Source organism: Drosophila nasuta, chromosome 3, assembly GCF_023558535.2.
Source record: "Drosophila nasuta strain 15112-1781.00 chromosome 3, ASM2355853v1, whole genome shotgun sequence".
In the NCBI taxonomy this organism is placed as follows: Eukaryota; Metazoa; Arthropoda; class Insecta; order Diptera; family Drosophilidae; genus Drosophila; species Drosophila nasuta.
The window spans coordinates 23518812-23533218 of NC_083457.1; the positions used below are offsets into that span (position 1 = coordinate 23518812).

At 39.5% G+C, this 14407-nt stretch overlaps 2 protein-coding genes across 2 annotated transcripts; both read right to left on the reverse strand.

The window, feature by feature from the left end:
• Window positions 1-10847: 10847 nt before the first annotated feature.
• LOC132789976 (uncharacterized) lies at window positions 10848-11845 on the reverse strand. Its single transcript, XM_060798354.1, has 3 exons — window positions 11727-11845; window positions 11436-11669; window positions 10848-11367 (listed from the first exon to the last, which is right to left on the reverse strand). The coding sequence occupies exons 1-3, from the start codon at window positions 11812-11814 to the stop codon at window positions 11093-11095; spliced, it is 597 nt and encodes a 198-aa protein (XP_060654337.1). The 5' UTR covers window positions 11815-11845; the 3' UTR covers window positions 10848-11092.
• A 754-nt stretch (window positions 11846-12599) lies between these two features.
• On the reverse strand, window positions 12600-13545 carry LOC132790376 (uncharacterized). The gene is made up of 3 exons (XM_060798873.1): window positions 13421-13545; window positions 13104-13355; window positions 12600-13041 (listed from the first exon to the last, which is right to left on the reverse strand). The coding sequence occupies exons 1-3, from the start codon at window positions 13506-13508 to the stop codon at window positions 12860-12862; spliced, it is 522 nt and encodes a 173-aa protein (XP_060654856.1). The 5' UTR covers window positions 13509-13545; the 3' UTR covers window positions 12600-12859.
• Window positions 13546-14407: the final 862 nt, after the last annotated feature.

A 14407-nucleotide genomic window follows, 5' to 3' on the forward strand; every position in this document is an offset into this window, starting at 1 on the left:
CCTTTTTTCGGCTGCCATTGATTTATGGCCACGTACGGCAAAACTTTACCGAATTATATTTCAATTTCGCAGCGCAACAAAACGATAAAGAAACAGTCGACACAGCGGCACAGTTGCACAATGATTGGAGGGGCGGGCGCTGGGGTGCAAGGGAATGGTGCGTGTGGGGCTCTGGCTCTGAAAATACGTTAAAAACTTTTTGACAATTGACTTAAAAAGTTTTCAAGCCTGCCAAAAATTGAGTGCTTTTGTATACAAATAGGCTGAAATCAGAATGAAAATGGGAGGGACAGGCCAGAGTCTGAGAAAGCCGTACCTCATTTATAAGGTCGATGTGCCGAGGGCCGTCACAATCATGAAATGTGCCTGCCTGAAGCACGCAGCGGAAGTAAACACATAAAACGGAAATGAAAATTCAATTATTTCGTTTGCGATTTGTTCAACTTTCCTCTTGTACTCTCTCCCGCTCTTTCACTCTTATTTTTATACATTTTAAGCAGAGTTGTTGCTGTTTATTTGTTTTATTTTTTTAGTGTGCACTGCAAAAAGTTGAGTGAATTAAGTTAACCGACAGGGCGAGCAAATTCAACTCTGTGTGTTGCATTCAATATGCATGCAACATGTCGCTTTAACCAAATTGCATTTCAGCTTTTTTTTGGTGTTGTGCACAATTCTCGCAGTCAGTTGGCCAAATTTCTGACATATGCCACAATTGCTCCGTAACAGTTAGACGAACGAACTGGGCCAAAAACGCGAATTTTAATGCCATTTTTCACAGTCCCTTCACGAGCAATTACCCTGCGCTGGATCCAAAGAACTTTTCCAAGCCATTTGGGAGCAGCAGCAAATGCAGTTATGGAACGCGAGGAGCTTTAAGCTGATTAGCCGTCGATTAATGGTCAATAACAGTAGGTGAAAAATGTGTGGCGATCAATAGAAGCTTTTGTAAGGTTGTTGACAGTTCTTTGGGGGCAATCAAATAGCTCTCGAAACTGAAGCTAAAAAGTTGCAACGCAATGGCAACTGACATTTTTTTTCCTCTGTTGTTTTTTTTTGTTTTTTGGTGGTTGCACGTTGCAGGTTACTGCATCCCAATGCAACACATCCACAGCTGGCAGCTGGGTGTCTTTTGTGCCATTCTGACGTCTGTCATTTACAACTGCCAAGCAGAGCGTAGGTGTGTGTGTGTGGGTGGGGGGAACGTGAGCGTGAGTGTCAGTAGTAACAGTAACAGGAAACACACATGAGAGGGGAACGGACCGGGGAATGGAGACAAATGCCAAGGTGCATGCGATGACCTTTCGCTTTGCTGCTCTTGTCACTTTGCTCTCACACACAATGCACTCGTCGCCATCGCCATCGCAGTTGCAGTTGCAGTTGCATTTGCCCGCTGATACGTGGCGTATACGCAATGTGTCAGCTGCGAAACGTGCAAGAACGTAAATTTAAACGCACAAGCGATAAATAAACGTGGCGTTAAATGCACACAAATGTAAACTGCAAATTGTACTCACACGAGATTAGCTTCAATATAAAGTGTAAAATATTAGAGTTGCGCTACATAATACTTCAGTAATTTCACGCCAGTTTGACTAATTGTAAAACTGTAAGCTCTTCTATATCAATGATTTCAACCACACAAAATCTGATCAACTGTAAAGTGTGTGAGTTTGGTTTTTTGTTTGCCAAGTGCAGCGCCATTTATGTGTCATAGACAAAATATTTTTGAACACAATTTATTGCATTTTAATACGATTTCATAAAGTGCTTAAATTGCTTTGCTGCAGTCCAATGCATAAACTCGAAATGTGACTGACAGACGGATGAGCTGACAGAGCGACAGAGTGACAAGTGAAGAGCTGGCAAACCACAGCAATGCCAGCAGCTTCGACTTCTGTGTTGGCTTTGGTTGCTGCTGCTTCTGCAGCTCATGTTGCTGCCTGTGGCAAGTTGACTGCCTTGTTTTGGCCATTTCTATGGCCATTGCCTGGTAGAAAAACGTGCCTTTTCCCACTTGAAGAGCGTGTGTGTGTGAGTCGTTGACAGCAACCGAAATTGCCACAATTTGCGGCTGTGTACAATTTGGCCACGCATCAATCTGGGCGCATGTTAACCAAAAAACCATTACAAACAAGCTAGACAATGTCGTCAGAGAGACAGAGAGGGGTGGTGGAGAAACACAGAACATATAGGAAGAATGTAAACGGATGACATGTGCTGCAGAGCATTTCCGTTTCCGGTTGCGCTTTTGTGTCTGCACATTGGACAGCCAATCGAGCAGAGCAAAAGAACAGCACAAACAGACCTGTGTTTGTGTGTGTTGCAAGTGGCTAATTTTATTTGATGCGCGCATTACACTTTTCGCGCACAACAGCGTGCCACATGGCGTATACGCAATAATTTTTAACTAGCTGTCGCCGTCACCGTCGCCGTCGCCGCTTTGTCATATTGAAAGTGCCCCAAAGGGAGGAGCAGATACAAACCAAAGCAATTTTGAGGATTGTTAGTTGGTTTTGGCCTTTTGCCTGCCTTTGCCAGACTTGAAACTTAATTAACATTTGATTGATAAAGGTCACACACACACACTCGCACGCTCGCACACACACACATGTGAACGCTGGAAAACGTGACTGTCTAACTGTTGTCGTAGTCTGCATGCAAATGGAAATTTTCAATGCCAGAGGCGTGTCTTCTACCCTTGATTATTTGTGTGCGTATATCTTCGTGTGTGAGTATGTGTGTTTGTGCCAAGATCGAACGCATGTGAGTGTGTGCGTGTTCAAAATTTTAATTAGTATTATAAATTATTGCCAACGGTGTTGTAATTAAATGTGTGTGAGTTGAGTTGATTCGCATACGCATACACTAAAGCAATTAAATTTGGCTGCCGAGATAGATAACGAGAGACTGAGAGAGAGAGAGAGAGAGAGAGAGAGAGAGAGAGAGAGAGAGAGAGATGGGAAAGGAGCGAATACAGTTAGCGAGCGATTTAATCAATGTCTCATTCCCAGTTTTAGTTGCCGCCATCCACCGTTGACTCTATGCAAATATTTCGTTTAAATTTGCATAAAAATCACAAATTTAGTGGCGTTTGCCATTGATTTGATTGCCCCAATTGAATTGGGCACTGACTGCTTCAAAAGGCTGCAGACAGCAGGCAGCTGCTGCTAAGCTGCTTAGCTAGTACAAGACTTCTTTCACCTCATTCCCTCCATCTTCTTTTTCTGCTTTACACTCTTCAACTTTTGTCACATGTGCGCTGCTGAAAATTGCATTTTTCTTATCACTTCCACTGGCCAAACGAAAGTGGAAAGTGTAAAGCGGTAAGTGGCAAGTGTCAAGTTGCATGTGGCAAGCGGCGAGTGGCAAAAGGCAAATAGTAAATGGCAAATGGCAAAGTCGAGTGTAAAAGATACTACGAAGTACAAAGGCAAAAAGTGAATTGAATTTACTGCATAGATCCAAGATTGAACAAACCTTTTCAAAAAACGTGCAGCAAGTTCATGTTGCAACAACATTAGCACACAAAAAAAAAGCGAACCAAATACATGAGTACCACACAAAAGTTGCCTTGAAGAAGTTGAAGCTCAATTTCAATCATCATTTGACGCACTTTATCATATGTATTAAAAATTTATTGATATTCACCCAAAAGTGCCATAAAATACTTCAGCGCAAAACTCAAACTGTAAAGCTAAAACCCGAAATGAAACATGGCAAAGATAAAGACAGAGACAAAGACGGGGACGCTGAGAGAGAGAAGGGCAAGGCAACGAAGGAGAAAATTCAATAAATTGCTTGGCTCGACATAAAATAATGCTGCATTATAGACTTGCTCGCCTCAGGCAAAAACCGCCAAATGTTGCCCCTGGGAGCGCGTTACGATGCCGAGACAAGGACAGCGGCAACAATCGCCGGAGCACCGCAGACCTAACGACAGACAGATACAGATACAGATACAAATACAGCTACCCAAATACAACTACAGATACAGATACGTGCGACATACGCCAAGTGCCTCAATGCCAATGCCTTCAGTCCTTCTCAAAAAAATCCTCTTTTACTCCGTGTTGGCAAACCTTTGCCAGCGATTTTCCTTCTGTTTTTCTTCGTCGTTTTCCTTTTTTTTTTGTGCTGGTAATTCAAATTGTCGCTGGGCAGACGAAACAATGACAATCGAAACGGCAATGAAACTGCCAATGGTTGTGGAAACTGAATGGGCATGAGCTTGAATTTGGCGGCACAAGAATGTGGATGTGGCAATGGAAGCCTGGAGTGAGAGATATGAGATGGAGAGATGCCTCCATCGAGCATCGAGCATCGATTTCTATTTATGTTTTATGGGACGTAAAATGATTGAGCCAACGGAAGGCGACAATCGACACGAGCCAAAGACAACGAAGTGCCACAGCAGCATTGAAATGCGTATCAAAGTGCTAAAAAAAAAAATAAATGTAGTTAACATAATATGAACGTGCAGAAAATACCCTTCATTTGTATAGAATTGACATTATTTTCAGATTTTACACCCATAAGAAAGTTATTATTATTATTTTAAATAGAAGGGAACTATTATTATTATTTAGATAACCATTGGGTTTAAGCAAATTAATACTGAGGAAAACCCAATTCAGCAAAATAGTTATAAGTAGTTAGCAAAACATATTAAAAATAGTAATATAAAATGAAATGCATTCAAGGAATCACAATTTATAAGATTTAGCTTGTATATCTAAGAAACAAAAAAAATATTGTACAAAAAAATGTTATAATTTATAATTAAAGTTGAAATTATGTGAAACTCCAATGATTATATATTCTTGCATATCCGTTCTGTTAGGATTTACAGGATAATTATGTTATAATTTATAATTAAATTATGTGAAACTCCAATGATTATATATTCTTGCATATACGTTCTGTCAGGATTTACAGGATATTCACAACCGTAGCACGCATCCACAAAACGTCAGATAAAGGCGTGCAATGGGCGTGTCCAATGTGGCCGATATCAGCAAAACGTTTCTGACGTTCATATTGAGCGTGAAGCGGCTGTGTAAATTACAGCTTCCGCTTTCCCTCTATCTCTTTTACAATCCCCCTCTTCTCTCTCTCTCTCTCTCTCTCTGTCTTATGCTATGTCTCGCTTGTGTCACTCTCGCTGTTTTTTTTTTATTTATTTATGCGTTTGTGTTTTTGGCTGCCTTTGTTACTGTTCGCATATCTTGAAAAGTTCGCGTGTGTTGTTGTCACGCCGGCCATCATCTTAAGTTGATGTGGTGTTAAGTGTACTTCTTCTTCTTCTCCATTTTCATTTTCTTCTTCATCGTGTAGTTGTTGCTGCACTTCAAATGATGAACTGACAGCTGTGTGTGTGTGTGTGTGCGTGAGTATGCGAATGATGGCCAGCCTCAAGTGTGAAATGAACGCCTCAAGTTGCCACGGCAATAAAGACCGCAAAGTATGCTTTAAGATTTTCCGCTTCACGAAAAGCGAAAGCACCAAAAATTTAATATGATTTAGGTTCGGTTTTTTTTTTTGCTACGCAGTTTGTGCAATTAGCAGAAATCTTCTTTTGTTTTCATCTAATGGACAACCATTATTAACATTGACGAAATTTTTCAAGCGAATTCCACATTTAAAGAGGGACGCGTCCACGAATTCATCGATCAAACTTCCAAGAATTGGAGACGCATTCTAAGTAACATTAATGACTAAATAATTGATCGAAAAGCAATCGGGAATAAAGAGGAATTAGCTCCGTTGTCAAATATTGTATGCTGAGGACCACGCGAGGCCAATATGCGGCGCATTTCAATTTGCTAGACCAAAATGCCGCTAAGCGGCTTACATTCCTGTTACCCCATGTGCGAGGTGTCCCTCTTCAACAGTCTCTGTGAGTGTGTGTCAATACGTGTGTTTATGTGTGTGTGTGTGCGTATGTGTGTGTGTGCAGCTAAGTGAATAAAAATCTTTTTGCACAATTCATTAAACGCAAATTATGCCCAAGAGATGGACGAGCGAGGGAGAAGAGACGAGCGTGCGGCGTTGCCATTGCGATTTCCATTGCCTTTGCCACTGCCACCGCCATTGGCTTTGCCCTTTTGTGTGTTATTTGTTTGCCACGCACACGCGAGGCATACAAATTCACCAAACACACACACACACACACGTGGCAAAAGGATTCTCACTCACACAAATAGCAGACGTTGGTTAGCACTTTGGTGTCTGGTCAAAAAGACAATGAACCCGACAAAACAGAAAGCGAACCAGCAACAACTACAACAAAAACAAATGGAAAAAAAGGAAATGGCCAACAACAAGAAACAAAAACGTATTTGCCTTGTACAAGTGAAAAAAGGTAATAAAGCGCACTCGGCAGCGCCATTTTGACCACAACTGTGGAGCACAAATGGCAATGAGCAGATGAAGTACCAGTTGCTGCTTTGTATACCCTGTACTTTTTCTTTGTTGAAGGCGTAATTCTATGCAACCACTAGGTAATGAAAGTAGTATTGTAAAACACTTTAATTAATACGTTGTTTAGTGAACATGTTACTGTTAGTAAGCTCAGTCGGAAGGCCTTCAGTTGTTGTAGCTTGCTCTTTGACTCTATAACTTAACTTGCAAATAAAAATAAATAAAAAAAATTATATTTAGAGTTGAAGAAAGATTTTAATTAAAAGTTACGAAAGAAAATAAATAAAATAAGAGAAAATCAGATTTATTTTCGTACACTAGAATTTAATTTAAAGTAAGACAAAAGTATATACCAAACAATCTGGTGATTAGTCAGTTTGGTAACAAACTGATAATTAAGCAGATAAATATAAATAAAATACATGTAAACATTTAATAGTAAACAGTTGTTAATACTACAGAAAATTAATTTAAAGAGTATTAAAAAGAAAAATTTAAGCAACAATATGTAAATAACATTTAGCAAAAACTGTTTTTCGTACTAAATAGTAATAAGAAAGATGAACATAAATAAAATAAAATATATGTAAACAGTTAGTAGTAAGCAGTTGTTGGTGCTAAAGAAAATACATATAAAGAGTAAGAAAATGAAAACTTTAATGCATTTGATCAACATCAATTGTAGCCAACTCCTAGCCCAGTACACAAATTCTCCATTTCATAGAGCATCTCAGTGTGCTTCACATTTACAGCTCTTGTGTTGCTCATATTATTGCTTGGCTTGGACACGAGCCACACACAGGAAATGGCCAGAGCTATAGATAAATAAAACTTGACAGCAATTTATTGTCACACTTAACGAGAGTGGGTATATATACATACGGAGTAGTGTGGAAGATGGAAAGAGTCTAAGCTAACCCATTGTTATGCAAATTGGTGGTGAATACAACTTTTTGGCACAGTGCGTATACGCAACGTCGTTGCAATCGACGTACAATTTGCATTGACGTCACGTGGCCAACTGCGGACTGCAGCAGGTGTGCCAGCTGTGTTGATTTGAAGTTGGTTCAGATGCCAGTCAGCCAGACCAGTGTATTGTTATTGCTGCTGTTGCTGCTGCGATAAAATGCGACGGCGCAAGGACTTGCCATTAAACTGAGAGGACGAAAAGAAAAACGTGAAGAAAGGGAAAGAAGAGTTTACGTTTGGTTTTGTTGTTGTTCTGCTTTGTTTTGCAACGCGTTTCGTTTGCATTATTGAACCACTTTAGTGTCAGCGAACGCATTGTTTTTCAATCGTTTTACCGTAGAGCCCATGCAATATTTATAAGCCGATTGCTGGCAGCTGGCATAACCAACAACGCAGCGAACGCACATCGCACAATTACGGCTTCGGCAATCAGAGTTGCCAACATTCAAACATACATACACACACACACAGACAGACACACACTCGCAGCTCACTTTCCTTGGCTCGACACAATGTGTGACAATCAATGACAGTTCTGTCGCCCAGCTTCCTGTCACTCGAATCGCCTCCAATGCCACTCCCCCCCATATCAACCTTGCCCCGATCTCCCTCTCTTACTCACTCTCTATAGCTCTCTCTCTCTCTCTCTCTCTCTCTGTTTATTGCATTCCCTTCAGGGCCATTGCTGCGCTGCGGCATCATTTGTTGCTTTTGACGTTTGCGTGCATTTAGAAAATTGGTATGGGAAAACTATTTTTCAACAGGTAAAACGGCCTTCCCTCCACTTTCCCTCCTCTGACCCATCTACAACCCCCCACAAGCACTTTTGTTGTTTTGGACTGCTGGTTGGCAGCAGTGCTTGGCAAATACTTTCGTCACTTGAATGTTTGCTGCCTTTGTTTGCCATATTTGTCGAGTGTTTTAAATAGGCAAATACAATGGATATTAAAGCCCAAATTGAAATTGAAATTGAAATTCTGGACAAAACTGAACTGGCCAAAGGAAAAGTGAAAGCTGAAAAGGAAAACAAGCAAAAGGCAACGGCAAAAGGCAAAGGCAAATGCCAGAGCGAAAAGTTTTTCATTTTAAGCAGGTTTATCGGTTTTGTATTGAAACAAGCGCGGTGGGGCAACAATAAATTTTGCAGCGCATACTTCAAATGTCAAATGCGGCAGCGATAAAAATTTCTTTATTGTGCTAACACACACGCAGTCTGTGTGTGTAGGGCTGCTGAAGAAGAGGAAGAAGAGCAGAAGACCTACAGCATAGGAATCGCCTTTCGACTTTGAACGCTTTTCATTGCATTCCCTGTGTTCTGTTTTTTTTTTGTCATGGCTTTGACAGTTTTTGCAATTTATATTTATTTTGCCAGCTGCAAACATCGCACACAAACACACACACATTCCGTACACGCACACACAAAGGCATAACAAACACAAAGTCCAGCAACTGGACTTGTGCATAAATTAAGATAATCGCGCACATTCTGCTCAGTATGTTAGTCTGTCAGGGCCAAGTTGTTGCTGCTGCTGTTGCTGTTAGCCTATTAACTGTCAGCTGCCTGCTGCATAATTTATGGACAACCTTCTAAGCGACGTCGACAGAAACAGACTGACAGGCAACTCCTTGTTGCCTTATGTATTTAGCAGACCTCAAAATGGCTTTAATTTGACGGCAATCACTTGGCGCGTTATGAAACTTGTCGTTAATTGAAACTCGCACTTGCCAACAACGTCCAATTGATCAACATCCAAAAGCGACCACTACACGCGGTCGCATCCTCTAGTCCGTCAACGAATAGATAGCTGTTAATGGTTTTGGCAAGCATCAGGCTCAAATTCTAAGCGACATCATGGGCAGCATTTTGACAGTTGGCCATATTTTGAGTGGCTCGTCAATGGGTGCAAATTGACAGCTAATGAATTGATTGTCGCTTCAGCTAATCATTGAGCACTAAGCTGCCGTGTCACTTTATTAGCCACCCTCAAAGCGAGTCCTTCCATTAAGAGAGCAGGCTTTAAGAGCAAGTGCTCATTTGTGAGGTGACTACTGACCACTAAACACGATTCATAGAGCATCGAAATTATTTGCATAAGTACTATTGAATGCCGCTTCCGATGTCTTTGATTTCATTGTCATTGGTTGGGTCACGAAATGCTCGAGTTGAGTCCATTGTTGGGACTGCGGCACGTGCTGCTCATATTTAAACATCCAGAGGGACGAACACACATATTGTGATCATTGCCATTAGCTGGCCAACGGAGTCAGTCGAGGGACCATTTGGGGTCTGCTTATTATTTTAATGGGCATTTTACTGTGTCGATTTCGAGTTGTTCTTGCAAGTGTCATCGCATCAGCCATGATTTTAATGCCACTTTAATACAATTTTTATGCATCGCTTAGCCATATAAATACGTGCCCAAATGCCCCGCAAATACCAAGCATTATTTCGAATCAATGATTTGACATATTCCCACAGAGCCTGTGGTCAAAATGACGCCGTATCATTCGACAATATTAAAAGCAAATATCGATCCAATGGCTGATTATTAGTCAGATAAATAAAGCTCTCTCTCTCACTTACTCACTCACTGACAAGAGAGTAAAGACAAGAGAACACCAAAAAATACTAAACAAATTTATATAATTCTGTTTACAAATTTTGTGCACATGCAAAAGAATTCAAATTGAGAGAGATTTGAGTGGTCTTCCATTGTTTATGTTTACTTCTCGCTCATTTTATTCTTGAATACAGAATTGCTTTCAAATTTGGATATTCTTTAAATAAAAATAAATTTTTCATAAGCACAGATTGAGTGCATTAAATTAAATAGATTGGGGATGTTGTATAATATTTAGTTGTTAATAAATAAAATAAACGGAATTAATTTCACTGGCTCGAAAATTCAAATTTTTTTCTCACTGTAATCACAGGAATAATTGACAATTGTTTTTTCGGGTTTCTTTTTCAGTTTTGTTAGAAAAGTTGGGTTTTCCGTGCCAATGAGAAAAAAAATTTTGGACTACAAATCAGATTTGGCCTCGGACTTTTGGTAATTTGTACAATTTTCTTGTCACATTTAAACAACATTTAATTTAAGTACATAAATTCCATGATTTGGCTTCAGGCCTTTGCTTCTGGTTTCAGCTAATTAAACGCTGCACCAGGCAAAGCCAATTGAGAAAAGGCAAGCGGTAAGCGGCATGCGGCGAGTGGCAAGTTGCAAGTAACAAGTGGCAAATGCAAATTGGAGCAGTTCAAAAGTATACCAAGTTCGGGGCAACTTTTCAGCGTCAAGTGACAGGCAGCATATGGAAACTAACGATTTATCTTGCTTTTTTTTAATTAAAATTATCACATAAGGCGAATGCGTTGTTGATGCCACATTGCCACAAGTAGTTTCCTCTCTAATTAGCAGTTCAACTTTGACTAACAATTTCGCTTAATCATTGCGCATTTCGTTCTCCTCTCTCCCCTGCTTTTTACTTTACCGTCAACTCTTTTGAAGCATTCTGAAATCAATTGGTGCAACAAGCTGTCTGCAGTCTCGTGTGCAACTTTGTCGGGCTTTCGTTGCATGCGTCACTCTTTAGTCACAAATTTCAATATTGCACACTCTCTCTGGGTCAAATTGTTAGTACACGGACTTAAAATGGTTAGCTTGAAGCTAGTTAGTTTAATGAGTGATTGTAAATTCGAAAACTATATTTCCATCCTCTTTCCATGAACCAAAATCGTGAGATTCTCTGTATTGGGATAAGGAGACGGCTTCTTAATATCCTCTTGAGTCTTTGGGTCGACTTCTTCGACTGGCTTTCCATGAACCGAAATCGTCAGATTCTCTGTATTGGGATAAAGCGATGGCTTCCTAAGTGCCTCTTGAGCCTTTGGGTGGACTTCTTCGACTGGCTGTTCGGCTCCGATGGTCAATTCTACATATTCGTTGTACATAATAATCCACAAATGAGCCACCACACCTGCGGCAAATATAAAGTAAAAGTTATAAGTGCTTCACAACACGTTTAAAGAGCTAAGAGCAGCTAACCTGCAAGGCTCCAAGATATCAGAATCCAGATAAATGAGACAGGTCCTCTGTCTACACGTGGACATATGATCATGACTCCAGTATTGAGCATTGAGAGAAAGCAGAACACTGTTATTACCAACCAGCCAAGCATAAGCTTAACTCGATGCTTTGGATGGGCCTTCAAAATTCCAAAGAGTAGACTTAAGGTAGCCACAAATTGCAGATCACGCATTGTCTCCAGACCCTCATTCCCTATTAATTCAGACTGATCAGAGGTTGAACAAAGTTTAATATCTTAAGTATACTTACAAGGAAAGGGTAGAGTATGGGTAATGATGGCTAGGCCATAGACCATTAGCCCAATGGCAATCTGCGCATTGCGATTACTCAGCCACATTGCTAGCTAAGGAACAGAACAGAACTGAAGAATCGTACAACACAAATTACTACTCATATTGATGAGATCTAGAACGCTCAAAACATGTTTGCTAGCACTCAAGTGTTGAATCGAACACGGTATGATTAAAGTAAATCGAAAGTGTATCAGCGTTAGATTTGTTGTGCATGAGTTCGATGCGAACACTCAGTTCGAATATCTTATCGATTTATTTGTGTTTGCCATCAAACTCACACTTCTTGCTGATCAGAGCTTTTATATTTGATTGCCTATGACGTCAGATCACAACACCATGTTCTATATTGATATGTATATATGTGGCTTTTGGATTTTTAAACAGTTGTGTCTTTCCGAATTTGCAAAAGCAGTATACCTAATCTCTCGTCCTACTTTTGCAAAGCTATGCTTTGACACCGTTATATTTACTGACGTTGGAATATATTGTTGGGGTATCTCAAAAGATGTATATTTTTATCATTGACTAAAAAAAAAATAAACTGCATACAATGTCCGAAAAGCAAAACTTCTATGGTGGCCGGTTAAAAAAGTTATAGAATATCTGTATGAAATGCATCGAAACATACTCCGAATGTCGTCATCTGCAATACTCAGATATTATACACGGACTTCATCTTATCTACTCAATAATTTAATTTAGTATTAACATGAGAATGAAATCAAATGTCGCTTACTCTCAACAGAAAATCGAAATGGATATCCTAACGCGATCAGTAATTTTTGTTTGTTTGGCAACATTTCGATAAGGGAAATCAATAACTATTGAATTTGTGAGCATTGTCTGTAAGCTCTTTATTGGTCAATATAATCTAGATGTTTATATTACTAATTTCTCAGTTATCTTATCAATTTCGAAAGTATTTTATTCTTTTTTCGTCGTATATGCATGATAATAATCTCAATAAAAAAGCTTTAGCTTATACTTAATATTTGAAGTGTGTAGTAATTCTTTCTTTGTTCTTGTGCTTTGTTCGCAACAATATTTATTTACACTTTTTATGTGCACTTTACAAGATAATCGTTTCACTTAACTCTGAATCGATACCGACAGATTCTCAGAGGTTGGAATATATGGTGGCGGAGTTTCCTTTGTCTCATAGATCGGACTAATCTGATTAGCAACCGGAGGAAGACTTAGTCCTGCTCCATTGACTTGGATCAACTCAACATATTCCAAGTAAATTGTGTACATCGCGTAGCCCACAATAGCTGCAATAAATTTATAATTTTCATTACGATATCCTGATTAGAGACATCTATTTTCAACTTACCCATTGCTAGCCAGAATGCCAAAAGGGCAAATAGTGAGCCAATAAAGTATCCGAAGGTGTAGGAAACAAAGTCGCTATCAATAAATTTAAAACTGCAAATCGCTATGGACATTTCGAAGAATGTCGTAATGCCTAGCCAGAAGAGGATAAGTTTATCCTTATGAAGCTGTTCCTTCTTAAAAATTGCAAAGAGCAGAACAGCTGTCGCCACCAACTGCAATCCGCGTACCACATGCAAGAACATCCGCAATTCTTTAAAAAATTGTATACAATTAGTTAGTATTTTGAAACTATAAGCAAATGGTTATTTTTCTAACCATAAGTATCATAGGCGTAGGTGGCAATTGCCAATCCCATGACAATTACTGCAGCTGCACAATGCCTGTATGTCTTGTTTAACAACATCTCGATTCGGTAACAGAAACACGACTAATTTGGTGAATTGCTTTTCGAGGTGTGGCGAAATATTGCCATTAGCTGTGTATACTCGATTGGTTTGCTCTCTATCTCATTTTTCCAGTATCTTATCGGCTCGGAGAGCAGCGTTCTGGGAAGCACACGCAATCATTTTGCAGGTGTCTATCAATGGCAAATGCTGATTCCTCGTACATTCATTTTTTTAAAGTTTGTGGTGCCTTCTATAAACTGAGAGCATTGACTCCTGGGTATCACGGAGTATCTAAGTGTACAATAGGGTATTATAATTGAGTAAGAATAACATCTGTTTGCAATGTTATTTAATTTGGAGAGATACTCCTGTTATTCTACACCATTTACTCTAATTTACTTTTATATATATTTGTGAATTTAAATTTGCTGTAAAATATGTATAGCACATTTAAAATTTTAAACTTATGCAAGCACTGAAGTTTTGAAAATAGTTTATTATCTTATGGTCGAGTATTGTGTTTGCGGCTTTTGCTTCTTGTTTGTATTGCGCTCTTCTGTTTGATACCCTTTTGCTTTGTTGAAATTCCTGAGTCAATCTAAAATGCATGGGCATTCTGTGCCTGCCTGGAGCATATTAACTTTTTGGCAACCCATTTGACCAGAGAGGCAAAAGTTGCATTCATTAGAAATCCAATTGGTCACACACTTTGGCTTTTTCGTTGACGCCAAAGCTATGAAAAGTTCATAAAGCAAAATGAATGCATAACTAAATCAGACACACATACTAACGCATGCACAGTGAAGCATACATAGAGAGAGAAAGAAATAAAGAGAGAGAGAATGTGTTTGTGTGTGTGTGTGGCACATTGTGCATTCATGTTCATTTGATAGCTGAAGTTTTGCTAGTTGTGCAT